The sequence below is a fragment of the Thermobia domestica genome, unplaced genomic scaffold (genome assembly GCF_964235325.1).
Source record: "Thermobia domestica unplaced genomic scaffold, izTheDome1.hap1.1 HAP1_SCAFFOLD_189, whole genome shotgun sequence".
Taxonomy (NCBI): domain Eukaryota; kingdom Metazoa; phylum Arthropoda; class Insecta; order Zygentoma; family Lepismatidae; genus Thermobia; species Thermobia domestica.
This window is the reverse complement of record NW_027655919.1, coordinates 14,622-36,570: the sequence shown is the minus strand read 5'-3', so window position 1 is coordinate 36,570 and position 21,949 is coordinate 14,622. Positions and strand designations below refer to the sequence as shown.

The 21,949-nt window shown below is 35.4% G+C and overlaps 1 protein-coding gene across 1 annotated transcript in view; it reads right to left on the bottom strand.

Moving 5' to 3' along the window:
• LOC145676514 (F-box only protein 6-like) overlaps positions 1 to 21,949 on the bottom strand; it is a gene marked incomplete at its 5' end in the record, with an annotated part of 71,429 nt that overhangs the window by 37,319 nt on the left and 12,161 nt on the right. Inside the window, 2 exons of the mRNA XM_081747336.1 lie at positions 5,780 to 5,913; positions 11,181 to 11,313. Of these exons, the coding sequence (XP_081603462.1) occupies positions 5,782 to 5,913; positions 11,181 to 11,313 (265 nt within the window). The remainder of the gene's footprint in view (positions 1 to 5,779; positions 5,914 to 11,180; positions 11,314 to 21,949) is intronic.

Genomic DNA, 21,949 nt, shown 5'->3' with positions numbered 1-21,949 from the left:
GTTGCGAGTCAACATAAAAAGTTCGAAACGACAATAGTGGCATCTTAATATTTCTGTAAGAAGAGAAAACGAAGAACACAGAAAAATAAATGTCTCAAGATTCATCCCTTAGTTTCTCAAAGAAGTCTGAAGGGAGCTTTACGTATGTGTATATAGATTTGCGAGAAGACGTGAAGTACTTCAATTATTTCCGTACGTCAATTCAGTCGTTCGATGACCTAATTGAAAAAAAAATCCATCGAAATTATAAAAATGCAGTTTAAATAAAATTCATATGCACGCTCTTAAAATACAGCACTTAACAGATACTGTTTTTTAACAAATGAAAATAACCAATGTTTGTACATTTGGTTAGAACTTCACATACAATCAACTATTTAATAGTAGAGATAAATTATTTGCCTCAATTTATATTTTTTCATTGTCCATACCTTCATTTTTACAAAAAAAAAAAAAACTTTTACATATCTCGTTCCATGCCTGTTCACGGATGTCACGCTTTTTGTGTTCCTCACAAGAGGGATCCCATTAACATGCTGTTAATTTAACCTCCGTGATAATTGAAACTGAAACTGAAATTTGTTGAAAGAAAGCCCAAAAATTACAATAGTCACGTACTGTTAACAGTGGTATATTAGAGGCACCACATGTACAGTTCCAATTAAGCAAAGACATTAATTGCAAGTTCCAATTAAACGAAGACAATATAGCTAAATTAAAAATAACACTAAAAAAAATATGAAAATAGTATTATAGAACAGTATAAAATATTATTTAGCAACTCACTATCAAAAATAAGAACAGAAATCTGGATCAATTTGCATTTTGCTTTTGCTACCATGCACGTTTCTTTTTAAATTTTAAAGAGAAATGGCTGCTCCGCGCGCGGAGTTCCGCTTGACTATGTAAGCACCCATTTGCTCAATGGCCTTATCTGCCTCGCGGAGCGCGGAGCGCGGATAGGGCCACGCGGAGGCTGCTCCGCGTGCGGAGGCCTCCGCGTGACTATGTATGCACCCATAAGAATCAATAGAACAATCTTGCCACGCGGGACTCCGCGCGCGGAGCTCCGCGTGACTGTGTAACGGGCCTTAGTGCGTTTGCACACGGCAACGATAATATCGGTGGAATCACCGATAATGTCGGCGGTGAAATCGACTTCAATGTATTCAAATCGTAGCTTGCACACGCCATCGATATTATCGGCCGATCCTCCGACACGCAGATGCTGTCGGCCAAGCCCCCGATACTGTCGGCGGTATCGCCGACACCGATTTTGTCGGGGGCAATGTTTTCTTATGATTGGATGCACACGCCACCGATAATGTCGGCCGGCCAGCGGGTTAGATGAAGAGAGTGAGCGACAAGGCGCTGTGTATTTTTGTTTCGTTTCTTGTCTTTGGAATTTTGTTGTTTCCATTTTTTTCTATTACAATTGTATAATATTATTATTATTATCTTGTCCTATAAACAACTTCGGAACAGCTTATTATTTTTTTACAGTCTCTGTTTTGGAGTAGCTAATTCCCTTTATTAAATAAATATAAAATATGGGAAGTCTGAAGAGTACTGGTTTCCTTCTAAATAGCTATTACCAAATAGAATATAGGAAATTTAGATAACCGATTTCTTGATTATTTTCCACTCCTTTTTTATTTTTGTTCTTTCTCTCTCTCACACACACACACACTCTTTGATGGTATATTTTTTAATCTATTAATGCTTTTAAATTTTAATACATTCTGGAAATTAATTTAAGCGTAATTTTGAAAGTTTGATACACTGTGAACATAAGCATATGGAAAAAATCCTGATTATTTCTTTTATTTTCATCAGAATTGTGTGCAGATCACTTTTCCCAGTTCCACTCAATAAGCAATGATTGAATAGAATATTTGTTGACAAGTCAAAGTAGAATTATTATTATTTTGAAACGAAACCAGCACAATCAAACACCCTTTCCAAAGCTCCAAGGACAAGTTACTCATTTGGTATTTTGTTGATTGTGATCTCAACAATAGGGATGTGACTTCATGCTTCACTTGTTGCAGATTTTTTCTCTCATTTCCATAACTATCCCAAATCCTCCCTTTTTAAAAATAATTTGTGAAATGGCAATTGAAAACAAAGACCAAAGCTATGTATCCAAGTTTTCCCTCTCCCCTTTGTACCGGGATCGACCCCCTGATAGAGTTCTGCAGTTTAGCTACAGTGACTGAATTGAAAGGTTGTGTATTATTGCATTCGTATCTTTCTAGTTTTGCTTAGATTTTTAGAGATAGCAGGAATTTTTCCATTCGATATTTTAACCCTTATTGAACTTATGGAATGTAGACCTTGCATATGGGATAACAGACTCTTTGAAGGACACTGGTGCTTGGGGTCCCGGGTTCGATCCCAGCACCCGCCAAGTGAACTTTGTGGTGGACAAACACCGTGCTCGTGGGTTTTCTCGGGGTTCTCCCGTTTCCTCCCACTTTCTTCATTCCACCATTTCACTCATCTCTCATCATCACCGTCTCCTTTAGTCTAACCGGCATAACCGTAGGACGTTAAACTTAAAGATTTCATTTCATTTTCTTTCAAGGACAGAATTGAAAAGCAAAAAGCATGGCGAAAAGTTTATGCAAGCCTTGCCCAGGATTTTGAGTTCATGGACAAAAAGAAACGAGAAACGACAGGTATGTATGCAACAGCGCAAATCTGTCTTCAACATTGGGGGGGGGGGTAAGATCGTTTCCATATTATATATATAGCGATGTTCAAACTATTTCTGTAGTCGAGAAACAATGCTGTGGAGGATCAGGTGAGCACAGTTGTCTTCAACATTGGAAGGCGGGCAGATTTGAGGCTTATTCTGAGTGGACATTAATTTCATCTCACTTTCCTTTCTGGCGATCGGACACAATTACATTTCTCTCCTAAAAAACACATATCAAATCGGATTATTGGGGGAGCAATCTCCCCAGTTCCAATATTGGAGGGGACATGTCCCCTTCATCCCCCTGAGATTTGCGCCAGTGTATGTATGGAGCAATGTAAAACAGAATTACTAATTCGAATCTTATCATTTAATCTACTATGACATTAATGTTAATTGCATGGAAAACAAAATAATATACATACAATATGTAACAGTGTTCCAACAAAAATTAAAACTAATATAGTTTGCAATGTATAGCAGCATCAATTCTCATCGAAACGAAAATAATATGTTTACAGCATCTATTTAAAACGGCACTGTTAAATCTAAACATGTTTAGGCATAGGGCTATTTTTTCTAAGTTTTGTACCGTCCTCCACACCTCTTCAGAACAGTTTTTGTAGTCCTTGTTTTAAAAAATAATTTTCCCAATTATTATTTTTTTATTTGCTATCATATATGGAGAAGATTTTTTTTGTGTGTGTCGCTTACTTCGCTCATCACCGGCAACGATATTGTCGGGGCTTCCACCGATATTGTCGGCGACGTGTGCAAAGTACGCCGACACCGACACCGATATTATCGGGGCTTCCACCGATATTATCGTTGCCGTGTGCAAACGCACTTAGTGTAAACCTGAGATAAATTTTTGCTGCGTTAGAGCCGAAGAAAATTCTTGATAGGGCAATCAGAAAATCTCTGTCACTGATGAAAACCTATTCGTGGAAAAGGTTTGTCGTGGAATATTGCAGTAGGTTTAATATATTTTATACTCATTAATTGCTACCTGCATATTTAATTAGCAGATTGTCAGTATTATCCAGATATTTTTAGAAAATATTCCATTCATACCTAAAAATCTAGGAAAATTTAAAATAATAACAGTAATTAAAGCTATACGAGAGAAGGAACTAATTTTGTAAATGTTAGCAATGATATACGAGTTAAGTAGCTCTGGAAGTTTGTGATCAGAGGTACTAGTTCGTTCCTCGAATCCACCGGGTATTACTCAAGTTAATTTAGTTACATCAGTCAGTAAACATATAGGGCTGAGATTAATGTGCAACTATGTTCCTGATAAAAAGCCTAGATACAAATGAAATAATGTTACAGTAATTCAAAACCAAATAATAGAAGATAGGAAATTTATTTTACCAATATAGCGACTGTAATTACCGCGTTAAGCGGAGTTGTTCATATTCTTTTGATACACATTAAAGTTTTAGGACTTCATGTTTACTAAGATTAACATGGCTGAACAGAGAAATAAGAAATGTACTAGTACATGTGAACTCAGAATTAATTAATTAAAAGCTGCAATGAAATATACACATCGGAATGCGTTTACACTAATTTTGCTTTATAGAAGTATAGTATTAAATCGTATGTATATCAAGTTTGTTTGCGTTTATGCAATCGATATTACCGGCAGCAACACTAAATAATAACAATAATAATAATAATAATAATAATAATAATAATAATAATAATAATAATAATAATAATAATAATAATAATAATAATAATAATAATAGAAATTGTTAAGTCTATGGTGGTTTAAATAACATAACTTTTTAAAAAGAATATTAGTAAGAACAGTATTTTTGCTTGCTCTTGTTGAGTGCTTCGATATATAAGTCAGTACAGACTATTAACCGGCGAGGAAAATAGTAACAACAAACCTCATATAGGACACTGATTCCTGGTCATTCCATGTCTATGTCGTGGTTTAAAATGTAACCTCTACTCAGGGGACTTGTTACACTTAGCTGGATAGTAAAATCCCAATTTGTTAGGAATGTGGTAAGAGAATTTCATTCTAATATATTCTGAGGCCCTGTATATTGTTAACTTACCCCCTTGCCACTAAACACAAAAGTAGTGTATTACACACTCACTATGAATAAATCTACGACTTAGTTGTATCACATGTGTCCAGTGATGAATGTAGAAGGTAAAAACTGGAGGATAAGGCAACCAGAACCTAGACTATGATAGGTAAACTTTCAAAAATATATAAATGATAGCTTAAATTACTTTTGTCACTCTGAACTGGGGGTGCCTAGAGCCGGCCTGAGCTAGATCAGCCACTCCATGTATCCATGCTGTCGACTTCATTGGACAGAGGGATGCTGTTTCACTTGGGCACCAGATATTGTGTGATGAGTATACGTTTTCAAAGTAGATACAGGGCTGGCACGTAATGAAGATATTATTATTATTATTTTTTTTTAAAAAAAGAAACTGACAATGTAGCAAACTATATTGTATTTAACAACCTAGAATCATTGAATAAATTTTGGAGAGACTTTTGATGATCAATAGCTTAGAAGTGAACTTGAAAGAAAAAAAAAGTTAGACAAGGCTGCACATGGTCGTTAATTTCGGAAATTATTGTTCTGATTTCTGATTAAGCTAACAAGAAATTATTCTCTGTGAGTAATGACCGGTGACACTCATGTATTACTGCTCAAGCCATATTGCTGCTATATAGTGTATTATCTTTAAATAGCATATTCTATTGTCAAAATGTATTTATTGTATTAACAACTATTAAATAAATAAAAAGCCTCACACAAATACATGACATGCCAACAGCTTAATATCAAAGGAATGTATCTACAACATTTTTTTAAGATATGAACATTTCTGACATATTAGAGGTCGAATGTTTCTTTCTGTGAAATGATTATAAGTCAAACTTCCTTGTAAAACATGGTTGATAAAATAAAAAGTATTTTGGATTATCGCAAACTAAAATCAAATACGAAAATAACATTTCTTTTCGCGATTCTGAAAAACTAATGACACTAAGCCGTTGATGTGTAGTATTGATATCATGAACAATGTACTAACCATCACAAAATCCTCACACAAGCTCCTGACATTTTGCTGCCGTAATGTCCAGCCCAAAATTTACAATCCTTCCCGCCATGTCCGAATTGCACATAGCGAACTCCTGGTCCATAGTCTGAGAAGACATGAGTCACCTGAAATTACGATAAAAAACAAATTAATTCATTAAAAAAAATTTACATTTATTATGTATTAATTATATTATGAAAGAAAAATATTTTAACCATAGTGCAGATGCAAAAACAGACGTATGAAATTAATATATATATATATATATATATATACAAACAAACACAACACAAACAAGATACAAACAGGAAGGTATTCGATTAGAATCTAGTCGGACATCCTGACTGTTTTTTTCTGGGGAAAGAGGAGGATTAGCCAGAGGCTGGGATATCATTCTTCAAATAGAGCTTTTGATACTTGATTTTCTTCCCTTTGTCGTTAATATTCTTTGTCTCATATGCAGGCCCGTATCCAAGAGGGCTCTAGGGGACCGGGTCCCTCTAAATTTTTACTGCTCCCTCCAAAATTTTCACGGTAGGCTTGCAAATGAACTATAATATGGTTGGATCGACACCCCTAAATTCTACCGCCCCCCTACATTTTTGGGCTGATTACTGGCCTGCTCATATAGATGATGTTTTAAGCACAAAATGGCCTTGTTTGTCCAGAAGGTGTTGATAAATGAGCACTTTAAATAAATAAATAAATAAATAAATAGAATTTATGTGTATGTTATCGTTCGAAGGCAAATTGTAACAAGTCATCTTCAGATGATATATTTTAATTCATTATATCTCAGTAACTACTTTATGTGTAACAGTGTATGATATGTCTCGTACCAATAAATTATTATTTTACATTTCACATATTTAAGTGAATTTCTTTTATTATTATCAATGTATTTGCTTTATTTCCTGTACGTTACATTTGAGAGTAGTGATTGCACATCAATTCATTTCATTGAATATTATTTTTGAATTCTTTCTAAAGAAGGATTAGTTCTTCTGAATCCAATACTTTTCTGCCACTAAGTTAAATACGAGAAGCGTCCCGAAAATAAGCTTACAAGGCATATTTAGTATGAATCATACTTTATGTTATACATAAACCAAGGCGCATTGTGTGCTACAGTCAATACTTTATTCTTCAATAGGGATGCGCACGAGACGAGTCGAGACAGGATTTTCCTGATAAAATTCGTGTCGAGATACGGCTCTTCCAATAGAGACATATACATTTTTCGAGTCGATACATCACTTTTACAGCACATTTTCGAAACGAGACAGCCACAAATCTTATCTCGTGCGGGGGCGCGGGGGCTCAGTGGTAGAGCGTTCTCCTCTGGTGCTTGGGGTCCCGGGTTCGATCCCAGTCCCCGCCAAGTGACCTTTGTGGTGGGCAAACACCGTGCTCGTGGGTTTTCTCGGGGTTCTCCCGTTTCTTCCCACTTTCTTCATTCCACCATTTCACTCATCTCTCATCATCACCGTCTCCTTTAGCCTAACCGGCATAACCGTGGGACGTAAAACTTAAAGATTTCATTTCATTTTCTTATCTCGTGCGCATCCCTATTCTTCAACATAGTCGCCAAGATGATTGGGTCACTTGTTTAACCATGAGACGAGCTTCTCGATGCCAGTTTCGTAAAATGTGAGGTCTTGACTGTGAAGCCAGCGTTGCACCACTGTTTCGACAACTTCGTCAGTTTGGAATCTGTGACTTCAAGAGGTTATTTCAAGGGAGGAAAAAGATTATGATCACTGGACGGTAGATCAAAACTGTATGGTGAATGTTATACATATTCCCACTGAAACTGTCGCAAGAGTTGTTGAATGACAGTCGCGGTGTGTGGCCGAGCATTATCGTACAGGAGTAGCACACCCTTTGACAGTAATCCAGAACGTTTCAGATGAATGACAGTTCCTAAACATCCCTGCAAACCAATCACGGAACAAAATAATCTCTGGCAAAGTCAGTAAAGAGAATCACACAAAACCTATATTTGTGAATTAACTTATCCTGATAGTTGAAGCGATTTGTATTATATACCCTCTCACACCCCAAGTGTGTGAGATTTTAACCTGACATATAATTTTTTTGAGGTTTAACAAAAAAAAAAATCATGTTTGAGGTTAAGCTGATACCAAACAACAATTCTCTAGGTTCTATATACTTTCTCATACCCCAAGTACGGAGGTATATACCCTCTTATCCACCGACTATATTTGAGATTTAAGCAAAAAAAAAAAAAAAACTGTCAACTTATGGGAAGCACATCTGTTTGGCGATAATGTAAACAAACAACAATAATACTCTAGGCTTTACAACAAAATGGAAGAGGGGAAACCGTCTCCAAACATGATATTTTCAAGAAGGAATTTTGTAAATCGGTCGAGTCGTTTGGGCTGTAAACTCTTTATACGCCCAATGTTAAATGAAAATGCAATGTTGCCATGTACAGTACCTGGACCAACTACATAAGTGAATGAAGTTACTGCCTTTTACATATCTATATATATAAAAGAGAACGCACAAAATCCTTTGTCCGCTCATCACGCTAATACGGCTGAACCGATTTCTTTCATTTTTGGGGGGTTGTTAGGATTTGGACCCTAGATGGTTTTTATCATATCACTTTAATTTTCAATTACCAGTGTCTTGAGATAATTGACCAATCAGGTGTAAATACGTACAAAAAATCCTTTGTCCGCTCATCACGCTAATACGGCTGAACCGATTTCTTTCATTTTTGGGGGGTTGTTAGGATGTGGACCCTAGATGGTTTTTATCATATCACTTTAATTTTCAATTACCAGTGTCTTGAGATAATTGACCATTCAGGTGTCCATACGTACAAATCCTTTGTTATTAGTTCATCATAGGTATAAAAATAAACGTATTTATATGCAACCCGCATGACCCTGTGACTCGGCGGGTTAACATAACTGACAGGCGCTATAAATCACTTGAAAGCGAAAAAGTAAAAATTATCTAAGTAACAAAGTTTATTGCGTTCCGGGATGACCGCAGCGAAGCGGGGCGGGTTGGGGTGACCGCAGCGAAGCGGGGCGGGTTAACATAAATGACAGGCGCTATAATGTTAACATTTACTGCAATCTTCTATGGTTTTTATCATATCACTTGAAAGCGAAAAAGTAAAAATTATCTAAGTAACAAAGTTTATTGCGTTCCGGGGTGACCGCAGCGAAGCGGGGTGAACGCTGCTAGTAATTTATAAATTGAAAACATAACATGTTGACGCCTTATGTGAGTTGGACATCGCTACGAAGTTATGACAGATGTTAATATGCATCCAAGAAGCGGTTACAGGTTCAATGTGCTCTCCTTCTAATTGTATGTGCAGCTAATAAAAATAAGGTGTAAAACAAATGTGTTTTTGGCCTTAGGATAAAAAATTAAAGTTCGTGGTTTTGCACTCTCACCATCTTCGAAGAAACACTAATACTTACTGCAATGTAATTTAGTTCAAGATTACGTTGTTTTGGTAAGATTAAAAGATTCAGTATGGAATCTTCTTATATATCTACTACTGCACTGACGTGTAATATACAACAGCTCCATATGACTGATAGTTTATCACTGCACTATGTATGAGTCTTTCCCTACAACTTTGATTCAGGGACGAAGGGCAATCCAAATCACGTACAAGACAATATGCCTTTTCCCTTTGTAAGGCTCAGATAGAGGATATCGATTGCGATCACAACAACATTATTCATCACGCATTTCCAATTAGATGGGGCTGAGTCCATCAGCTGCACTTGGTTGCAGATACATCCAATGCTCAACCTTTGTACTACTCACGGTCAACTCAATAAACCTTATTTTGCAGATAAGCAAGGATAAGCTTAAACTCCAGATCTACTAACATCAGCGAATATGTAGCTTTTCAGCAACACTAATAAAGCTACCATATAAATGATATGACAATGGATAATAAATAAAAATCTTCACTAAACACAGTATTTGAGTCCAATGTACTATCCAACCACATTCATCTACCTCAGAAATGATATAAATGATTAAAACATATCATATTGTTTGGTTCATTTTTTACTGATGTTTCGGCTCTTTTATTTGTTCATGTTTACATGCATTTTATGGGTAGCGAAAATATTCCTATATCCTGAAACTCCGACTTTGGAAGCAGGTGAGGTACTTATAATCAAATATCAATACTAATTTCATAGGCGGCGAAGTTGACAAAATCGTTTTTGACCGCTTTTTCCCAGTTTCCGACCACTGTGGGCTCGTCCGATTTTAAAAAAAAATCCTTTACTTTAGTTTGAAAACATCATACTTGGAGACAGTTTTCCTGTTTCGCTTTGTTGTAACTCTGATAATAAGAGAGTTACCCTATGTCAGGGGACTTTTGAGACACCCTGTATACTATCTCATACCTGTAGTATGTGAGGTTTCTACCTCATCAATATATTTCTTTAGGTGCAACCAAAAATCTGTCAACCTTAAAACCAATTTTATCTTTTAACCTTAAAAAATGTTTAATCCTAGCACATATTTTCTTGTATGAGATAAGTAACATGGGTAGTCACCGTTAGCCGTGACGATCTTAACGAATAGACACCATTAACGAAGTCGGCCGAGATAACAGCTCTAGCTGTTTATTCAAACATTCACTTTCCTTCCAGAGTTATCGTGCGGAATAACGGACGGACGTACTAACATTACAATATTATAGGCTCACTAACATGATTCTGATAAATAAAACACAACGAACACAAACTCCCAAGAAAGCATTGTTTTGTTGTAAAATGAATTTTTAGCTTGTGTTCATTTCCTGGAATCAGCATCAAACTTTCACATGGATACATTCTAAATCAGGTATGTCAAACTCAGTATCTCAAATGGTACAAAATAGTCATCAGTGTACAATACTGCGGGCCGCAAAAAAATCATTTCATACTTAATGATGTATTTAAAAAGGGCGTAAATATATAAAATCTTACCTAATGCTGTAGTTCTTTTTCTAAAAATAGAAGGAACATAATAAGTAAACTTGGATAGTAAGTGGATACCTATTGTTTATTTTCAAATATTTGACATCTCTTTTCAGCAACCAGCTTTCGGATGACTGGAAACATGCTGCTTATACTACTAACACACATAAAATTCGTACATCTTTAAATAACCATCAATACTTACGCCTGCACGCTGAGCAAAATCATGTTAAATTGAGAGAAAATATAAAAAAAATCGTAAGAAGTACTAGCACACCATACTTCTTTGTCTACTACCAAATGGTATAACCTCGGATTGGAACTAACGATCTTGTGGTTAATAGATGATTATTCTATCATTGAAGCACCTCTCATATAAATATAGAGTGTTAAGCATTTGTTAGCTGACGTACCTTTTTCCATTTTCTCAGCTCAGACTCATTCATTGTTTGCTTGTCTTCAAATTTTGCCACCACTTTTTTATCTTTGTTCAAAAGTTGAACATTTATTTCATAGTATGAAGTACAATCATATCTACCAGCATACCTAAAAAAAATAGAATTTATATATTTTGAAATATGATTAAAATTAGAGGACAATAAAAAGGGCCTAATTAGATTTTAACATTCAAATATGTCATATTATATATTACTCAACATCTGTGGTAGGCCCAGAGAAAATCTTAAGAGTGCGAATGTATTCAAATCATATTTATACTAAATTTACTACATTGAAATTTGTCTTAACTTTTAATGCTATAGCAGTTTATGGAGGTTATAGAAACAATTTATTAATAAAATTGCATATTCAATTTAAGAGCTATAATTATTCAACGAAATTGAAATTATTTACTAAAAGTGACTTCACTGCAAAAATCACTACACAAGGTATCAAGTCTAAGGTCACAGTACATAATTCAATGCTATGTGCTAAAGTAGATTATTGTGGCACATTAATTCAACTTTCAATTTGAGCGCATAACAAAAATGCAAGTAAGATTCCTTTAATATGTACTATATATTTTCATGTCTTAAAATTTGATTGTTGAATAAATGATTCCTAAAAAGTATTTTAATATGTAGTAATTGTCGTTTTCTTTCGAAACACTTAGCAAATTGGGTTAACGTACTATTATTATTAGAATAGTAGAAAAATCAAGGTAAACAAATGGAAAGTCTTGTCCTTTTGGAGGTAAAGGAAATAAAATTTCTCTTATGTTCACTGCTTCTCCTCTGTTGGATGGTGCATGAAGTCCCAGTCAACAAAACAAAAAACGGACGAAAGCTCAAATAGGAGAACTATAACTCAAAGTGTTGTCTGTCAAACAAAAAAAATGCATGTTTTCCGTGGGATATTATATTGGAACTCGCTGCTATGAAAATAAAATACTACACATTACCCTATATCATTCCGCCCGTAGCTTTCTATTTGCTGATCAGTTAAAACAGTATTCCTGGGCATCGTGGCGAAAATTGGATTTCCTTTTTCGTGCATTGTACGAAAAACACGAAGAGTGAACGCAATAAAAACAAGGAAACCAAAAAAAAAAGAAAGAAAGAAAAACAATGCAATGTAAAGTGCTTGGACACTTTCGATAAACCACTCAATGTAGCGCTTTCCTTGCAAGCAGGCCTTGATGGTGTAATCGGTAACACCGTGGGCTTAAGTTCACGGGGTCCTCAGATCGATTCCCTCTACAGATATACGTTTTATTTTCTTTACAACAATAGAAGTTACTTAAAATGGTGGGGTGCTGACTGCCACGGGTGCTGACTGCCACAGCCAATTATTGGTGCTGATTGCCACGACTGGCACTGATTGCCAATATCAAGGTGCTGACTGCCACGAGCCTGAGAGAAAGTTGCTAGACATAACATTACCGGACGCCAAGAAACATGAAAGAAACTAGATGAACTTTAGGATCGTGTTGGTCAGACCAACACCTAGCAAAGGTAAACAGGTCTCTGTATGTACACTCATGTCCAAAATTATTGTCGCTTGACTATAAATATGTTGTTCTAGTAATATAATTTGATAACGAATTCGCCCGGTATTTCTTATAATGTTAGTATGTGTATAATCGGCAAAGACAAGTATGTGGTAAATTTCATGTCAAAAGAGCAGTAAATAAGAACAATAAAACGAAAATAAATTTTTCTTGTCCATTAGTTACATTTTATTTTACTCATTATGATTTTCGCATTTATAATTCTTTCCCTATGAAATTTACCACAAATGTATATACATTTCCTGATTATACACATATCAGTATTAAAAGTACTCTGCAAAATTATCAAATTATATTCTTACAAGAAGACAGTTATAGATATGCGACAATAATTTTGGACATGAGTGTACTTCAGTTTTGTAAGGGAGCGGTGCGTACAAAATTGGTACGATTTATGTATTCTCCCTATGTCATCATGAACTGTGTACAGCTGCGCAAATTGTTTCGAGCAGCTTTTGAAAGTTCCATCAAAAAAGCACTGCTGGCTGTCCCTCACAAGGGAAGTTCAGGATAAAGCACTCGCCTGCAGAGGTACTAAGCATGCCATTTAAATTCATGCTGATTACAACAAGCTAATAAAATTCCTGTACGGTTGAGAACGGTTCGAGATATTCAACTTGGAAGTTTATATGAAAAAATGAGGATATACGCATTTATACGCGTTAAGTACAACATAATTAGTAACGAATATTGACATACGAATTGAAAGCTATCGGAAGTAATAGAAAAAAAGTGTTTCGCAATAACTAACGGGTTTGTTAGATACAATTAGTCATCACATTGTTCATAATAATCATAGGTTAGAGATGAAAATTTCACTGTTGTTCTTCTGTTTTATGAAGAAATGACGCAGGCAAAAGACTCCCTTGCACCATGAACATTTTATATGTGCAATTGCGTTGCATCCGTCAAGGGAACAGTTCGCAGAACCAAAGCAAAAAGCAAATTCGACAAGTGATTCAATAGTTATAGGCCTATAATTTGTTCGTATCCTGCCTTGTAGAACGCAAACTGAAACAATCCAATGTATAGCGGTGATCGGAAGTGATTCGTATGGACACGAACTTTATTTGATTGTTTCGTTGGTACATTATAGCGTCCAGATGAAGAAGTTTCATATTATGTACAAATCTGTCATAATCTTTGATTGATCGGAATCAAAACACATCAAATGGTTGCACAAATTGGTTGCAATTCTTTAGTATCTTCTCAACCATTAGGTCTTTGCCATCCGTCATGCAACTTGTAATGGACAACTTGTCTGAGTGGACCCCAGTGATCAAGCAATAGTAATTTCAAACCATCAGGCTTCGCCATGGGAGAGAATACTTAACGCATTGAAACGTGCATCCACTCATTTTCTCATATAAATTTCCAAGCTGAATATCTCGAACAGTTCTCAACGTACAGGAGTTTTATTACCTATTGTAATCAGCATGAATTGGTCCTTCAAATGACATGCTTATTTGTCTGCAGGCGAGTGCTTCTCCCAAACTTCCCTTGTCAGCTGGCTTCAGACCCCCATATCCATTAAATAATGCAATAAAACAATTAATATAAGCAATGAAATGTGCAAATTGTACATATAACAGAAAAGACAATTCCTTTATAAACATCCAAGCGTATGTCGTTCCACTTAGGGAGCAACTTTGCAACTTATAGGATGCCACATAGATTTGCTTTGATGATTACTAAATTAATCCCTAATTATTCTCTACTAAATTAATTAATAATCATAAATTTAGTATGAGGGATTAATTCCTCTCTTTCCAAATACAGTTTCTCCCAGGCTCGTGGCAGTCAGCACGCCGTCGTGGCAGTCAGCACCTTCATATTTGCAATCAGCCAGAGTCGTGGCAGTCAGCACCGATAATTGGCTGTGGCAGTCAGCACCCGTGGCAGTCAGCACCTATCCCTTAAAATTATCCAGTCAGTCGAGAAAAGGAAATTGTGTAGAAACACAACATTTCACTTATGTATTCACATTGTCGCTAAGAAATATGATCATTTCTTGCAGTTCAAACCCTAGACAATAAGTTAGTGATAAATGTTTTTCGGTCTTTTTATAAACAATGTCCAGTGTGTTGTCGTCGGGAGAGCTTTACACTGTAGACTCAAGGTCACAAGTTTCTGAGGAAGACAGTGTCTATTTCTTCTTCTTCTTCTTCTTCTTCTTCTTCTTATTATTATTATTATTATTATTATTATTATTATTATTATTATTATTATTATTATTATTATTATTATTATTATTATTATTATTGTTATTATTATTATTATTATTATTATTATTATTTTACGAGAACGAGAAATGGAGTATAAATATTTGTTAGCTGGTAGCAGTAATGAATTTTGTTTCGCCTATCTTCTTGATAGGTTGAGTTGATTTTGAGTTTAACGTCCCTTTTAGCAGCAAGGCTATATGACACGGAACCAACTGATCAACGTGGAATTCGAACCACATGAGCTCCTGCCGGGAATCGAACCCGGGTTTTTTAGGTAGGAAGGTGAGGTGATACCTTGAATAGAATCGTTTTTGTGACTAGAGTTGTAGGTTGACTGGTGAGTGTATCACAGTCAAAAATTTAAAGACTGGTATGTCCATGAAACATTATGCCTCCCCACACAGGAACCCTAAATCTAAAATATCATGTTCGACATTGTTCCTGGGTTCATTTCGTATTTCAATCTCTCGCCAGATGAGTGTACGTCCAGAATCACTGCTCAGAATGAATTCACTTTAATCAAAGAAGAGAATGTGATCCTCCTCCTCGGTTCAGTCCTCAACTTCTCATTACCATTGCAAAAGTTGTCGCCTATACGCAGGTATCAAAAGAATACAATGTGATGGTCGTCGGGCAAAAAGACCAACCCCATGCAGTCAACATGTCACTTTGGAGCGTGAAATTGGGCAAATTACAGTGTAATATGCCATTACAGTCTAATGATATTATGTTTTTAATAGGAGGGTGCCCGAAATTTTTTGCACCGACTGTACTTGACGTTTAACAAAAAATTTCTGGCTGTTCATATAATTCGTAATTTTATTTGTTATTCTATTTCAAATTAACATGGAAAAACTGTAAAAAATTCATTGGGAATGATAGTTTTGGGAATCAATATCTTTATTTATATTTTAAATTAGTTATAAGTCTTGTATATGGATATGTAAATGGATTATTACAATTCTTACGGTGTCAGTGCTATCCGAAAATATAGATCCACTATTGGACGGAACTTTCCAGATCAAATAACCAATCTAAAATTCGACAGAATTTTCAGGACCACCCTTCACCTCTCTTTTAGATACCTAGGTCCTTCTAAAATCTAGTTTAATCCAGATTTTACCAAATTTTATTCGTTTCAAAGCCCCCACCGCCAAAATGCTTAGTTTTGATTGGCTGATAAACCCACGCTATGATATTAGGGCGCAATTATTCCATTCCAAGGCGGAAAATCTTGCTGACAACAGCCAGATTTCGATCGTCGAGCTTAAAAGGTCGCAACGGAGTGAAAAAGCTGCAAACAAGGTAATATTTGGGAGTTTTTTAACCTAAAATCGTTGGAAGTCTTTAGGAGCCAAAAAACCTATTAAATTTCATACTAAAACTGAACTGAAATAGGAAGTGCAACATTGCAACGCCATGTTGAGCAGATATTGTTAGTTATGGACAGGCTTTGTAAAGTGCATCAGTTTGCGAGTTTTCTTAGGAATCTATAAACAGTTTCGGAGGAGTGGTGTTTTCTCCCTTAAAATATTCTTATCCTTAAAATTATTCCTTTCCTAGTTACGTAAGGCCTGCCTCACTACCGTTTGTGTTCGTGTATGTAGTGGATGTGATTTCTTTTTGTATTTATCTATTAGTAACATGGCGGTATTTAATTTTGTGGTAGTCAGTCCAGTAATCACAATGCACGTGTAAATTTCAGTAAGGGCTCCTATCTGACTCCCAAATTGGGAGTACGGCTTCCAGCGGGATGAGTTGAACATTCAGTTTGTTCCGGGTTCCTGCCCCTTCAGGGCAGGGGTCCTATTGTTAGCTAATACTCCGATATGTCCCCTCAGGGCATCGATTAAACAGGTTGATTTCAAGAATATGATTTAGTAAATATAAGGGCCAGTTGGCCCTGTTCATTTCTTTCCTTTCGTTACCTTTCATAGAGCCGATTTAACATGGTAAAATCTGAATGATTTCTGTGTATATTTATTAGTATAACATGTATTAATGTAGTGTGTAGTATGAATGTGGCATGATGTGTCTTGTAGTTCGAGTAGTATGTGTATATTTGTAATGTAGTATCAGTGATAGTGATAATTAAGTGATGAAAGAGTGTGTTGGACAGTGTAGTATTTACTAGGCGATAAATTCTTTATTATTCCGTCATTAAGTGAACTCATACACGATATTTAATAGTGAACATAATATAGTATAATGATTCCGTGTACAAGGTCACATTCAGTTGTTCAAGGGTTCATTATATCGTCGCTAGCCCTAGTGTCAAAAGTCAGTACTAACCGCCATTCTTCTGTCGAGGTGCTTAGTGATTTAGTCTTCGTGAAATTGACCTTTCTTTTCAAAATAAAACCTGGAAGGTATAATTCACAGCCTATATGGATGTACAGTTAGGTCAAGTGACCCAAAATTAATATATTTTAAAAAATTTCAACATTCTGCCTAGTCTAGAAATCTAAATATTTAAATAAATAAACAATACGTAAATTTTTAACAGAAGTCGGGCGATATGATGCTAGTTCTTCGCTTTGAAATTATATTAGATGTTCATTTTTCTTCGTGGCTGCAGAAGCTTATTGTTGCTGCAGAATTTCATAAACATTAAACATTATCGCAGATAATTCTAGTTTCAGTGAACATACATAGGATTTTTTTTTCTTTCTTCTTAATAAAGCTACCAGGTATTACATAGTATTGTGTGTGGGATGAAAGAGTCTTGGGTTCGAGTGAGGTTGTCGTGCGGTGATCGGAGCGGGAAATGTTTGTAGTGATTATAGATTTTAAAGTATTATGATGAAATGTGTAAATAGGCTGGGCGTAGATAGAGGAAACAGGGTGTTTGTAGAATATAGCGTCGTGGCAAATGAATATTAATGTGAATATGAATATTAATAAGTATATGAATATTGTAGTAGATGAATATAGAAGATAGGACACCCATATGGTTAAATATATAGTAGCCCAGTGAATACTTCGCCGTGTGTTGATATATATAGATATTGAATAGATATGTGTGGCTACAAACATCTCAAGTTCTGACCCCTGCACCATAATATCACGCGGACCGGAGGGCGATATATAATCGGACTATGGTAATACTTTGTAGTTTAATGTGTTATAGTAATAATCAACCATAGTAATACCATCTGATAGAAGGGGTAGCATCATATAATCGCAGACTAAACATATTGAATAATAAATTATGAAAAGACAGTAGTAGTTATACAACAGGGCTGTAGTGAATTATATTTTCTGGTCGGTTTTTTTAAAATAGAATATCCTGCTCCGTGAGATTTTTTTTTCCACGTTACCTACTCGGGCTAGCTTACAATGTTCATGGAGGCGACAGCTCTGACTGGGTACAGAATCAAAACAATTAGTTATTGAAATTTATTTTCGCGTACCCGGATGTCGACCCCTAGTCCCTTTAAGTATTTTCATTTCTTTTCTTAGTTTAATTAGACGAGGGAAATTAACGACATCCCAGACTGTGGCGTGTCTGCGCAGGGTAGCTATCGGTGAGGTTTGGCATAGAAATCACCGATCCAAAATTCAGTTTAGTTAATTTTTTTTATTTTGGCAAATCACTAATTAGGGATATCTTAACTATTACTCTAATTTCATTACTATCCTGGAATCTTCTAGTTTCCAAGAGGTCGGATGATTTTTTTTTTCTCCCTTTTGAAATCCTAAATTAAAGCCGTCTCTAACCTTCCGGAGGATTTCGGGGTCTGCAAGGGTGTTGACCGGATACGGTGAGTGGTGGGATTTCCCTAAAGCCTTTGTCTTTCCGAAAATCCCATTGTGGACACAGACTTGTCTCATCTTCGCAGACAGTTTTATCGGCTATTTATTTGGTAAGCCGAACCCTTTTTGGCATGTTAAGAATATTTTGGCTATGGATTTTGTTGAGAGCGAAATTCGACTTCTAACTTTGTAGCGTTAGTTATTTCTCACTTAAGTCTTTGGCGCCCCTATTCTTCGTCTTCCTTCTTCTCTATCTCTCTCTCTGTCTTCATTTCTTCAAGTTTTTTTTAATTTTTTCAACCTTCCCCCCCCCAAGATTTTGAACTTGTTACTTACGATTTATTTAACGTACAACTCTGATCTGAAATTACCAGCTGAGACGTTGCAAGACACGATTCATGGATAAAGTAGATAATGATTGGGTCCTCCATCACATTTTGACCTATCGCTGAAATGAACAAAGACTTCGTAGTTGACGACACTTCGATTACGTTCTTTCACCGTCGTTCCTCTTAAGTTGTTTTTTTTTTTTAATCCGTTGGTCACTTTCCTTTCTGTTTTGGTTTTCGATTACTTTGTAGTTAATCTGGGCCCAGAAATTGTATTTTGATTTACCTAGTTATATCTAGAAATGCTCTGTGTTACGTGCCTGCCTCACAAAGTTTTTTTTTCCTTCATGATTTAAACACGAATTGATTATATAAAAGTTAAAAATTTATAGACGCGCGGTATCAGATAAAATTTAATTCGTTTCCAAATGTAATGTTGGAAGTCATTTGTTTTCTTGGACAATGTTGCAACCTTGTAAAATTTTATTGTTGGGATGATTAATTTAAATGTGTGCGCATTTATTATAAATATATATATATATAGAGAGAGAAATAAATACTTCGAAATGTATGTGTAATTAGTATGTGAATATGATGTTAAAGTAAAAGTATGATATTAAATGTATTATGAATATATGTAAGAGCGCTCGTGTCTGTCCCCCTAGACGTGTATTGGTTGCTATAGTTTACCAGAAGTCTTCCGACGAATTTAAGAATGTAGATTTTGTTAAGAATACCGCCGTGCACTTAGGTAATTTTCCTTTTCTTCTGAATCAATGTAAGTGATAACCTCTGTACTTATATAATGGCATGCATTGAAAAAATATCGGCAGGTCTAAACGTAACCCACATCATAACAAATATTATCCCTGAACAATTAACCTAAAACCATTGTGGAAAGTGCACCGTGAATCCTTCTCACCTACATGTGTATCCTATGACTTGACCAGTTTTTTTTTTTTATCCTCAATTTGAACCATCATACTCCGTACACCTGTGGAAGATCATTTTTTTTTAAATCCGAACCATGTATAAACATATACGAAAGTGATCCTAATGAAAGGTCTCGTGAAGTGTCCCAGTGTTGGATAAATAACTTGAAATTATTCGATTAATAAATTTGGAAATAGACCGTCTAAGAGGAGAAACCTCCTCTAGTGAAAGTTATTTTCTTGAAATCCCTAGATGGGTATAGACGTAGCAGTGTGCGATTGCAGATATAAACTGTTACCAGTTACAAACCAAATATAGACGACGAATGGTTTTGTAACCAATAGATATATATATATACATATAGAGATATATATAAATGACCACAAATTAAGTTAAATGGAGCGAAACGTTTTGGACACTACGACTAGTGCGTGAGTTGTGATTTGGACGCTCGAAATTATTAATATTTTAATATCTCGACGTGAGGTAGAGACTCATATAAGTTCTAATACACCAAAAAGTTTTTTTTTCTTTCCTCTTTGTCCAATTTTTTTTTAAAAGTGAAATAAGTGTCTTCTTTGCGTATGTCGCAAATCATAATTTTGCTTTAGCATGCCTAAGATATGATATATGTAATAATTCCTTTTTCTTTTCTTTTGTCAATATGATTGAATATATAAAAATTTACTGAAATATAACACTATGTACTCTATTAATATATAACTAAGAATTTGTGCTTGTAATATTTTTTTTTTCATAATTATTTGTTTGTCTTCTCTTTTCACTATGAATGTAATAAACTATTTGTACCCTTGTAGTTAGTTGGTTTCCTTTAAACATATATACACTGTCCTGAGTGGGTGAGCGTGTGAATGCATGATAGATTTGATATAAGTAATTTTAGTGATATCATTTGTCATATTAACATCTGTAATATATGTGTCATGTTTTAATATATGTGTTAAGGTAAATAACCTAGGTCATGAAGGACCGTCACTAATGGTTTAAATCGGCTCGAGGAGTGAAGCAAAAATAGCAAGAATAAGCCTAAATACGACATCTTTCTTCCAGGAAGTTGAGATTCTTATTGATACGATACCTAAATTTATATTGAGTTAATAAGTTTTTTTTTTTTTCCTTGGCTAATTCATATGTGTGGTCGATCCTAGAGGACAGAGTTCAGATGCTGGATAGTTATCAGTCACCGGTCGGAATAACTTTACAAAGAATTAAATTTCACTTTTCTCATTTCCAGGTCTAGATCTGGGCAACCCCATGATCGTGGTGCCTGGAGCTAGGTCTGGGTGGTATGAGGGAACATGTGTCTATTCCGAAGCATTCCAAAATTGATTAGTTGTTAATAACATTTAGAATGATTCATCTTTCAACGACTTTCCCGACCTTTTACTATATTTCCGGAATTATCCAGTAATCTGTTTCTCATTAAAATACCCTATCTCTTTTCTTTCTTCTTTACCTACCCCCTTCTTTTACCCTTCTACTTTCTTCTCTTTCTTTCCTATTTCTAAATGAAAGAAAACGGAGTCATGATTGAGAGTAGTCGCTATTGGCACGGTCAATAAGTTGTTTCGATGAGTTTTCTTCGGGAGTCCGATATGGAACAATTAACAATAACAAAAGGTTTATTGGAAGTTACTCTATTGGAAAATAATCTGGATTTCAATCAGTAAGTGATGTTTCGTAATCGTCCTCATTAAAGAGAATTAATTTTAGCGACTCCTCTCCAACTCTACATTAGCTCTTTTATCTTCGTTAATTTTTGTTTTCTTTCAATATTGGCTAACTGTGACAGGATCTGTTGCCCTGGAAACGGCGGTTTCTATGGCAACGGACAGAAGTTTTCTTTCAAATTTTGGCGACCGTTGACATCGGACAGTTACCATGGAAACAATTGTTTTCCCTGGTAACGA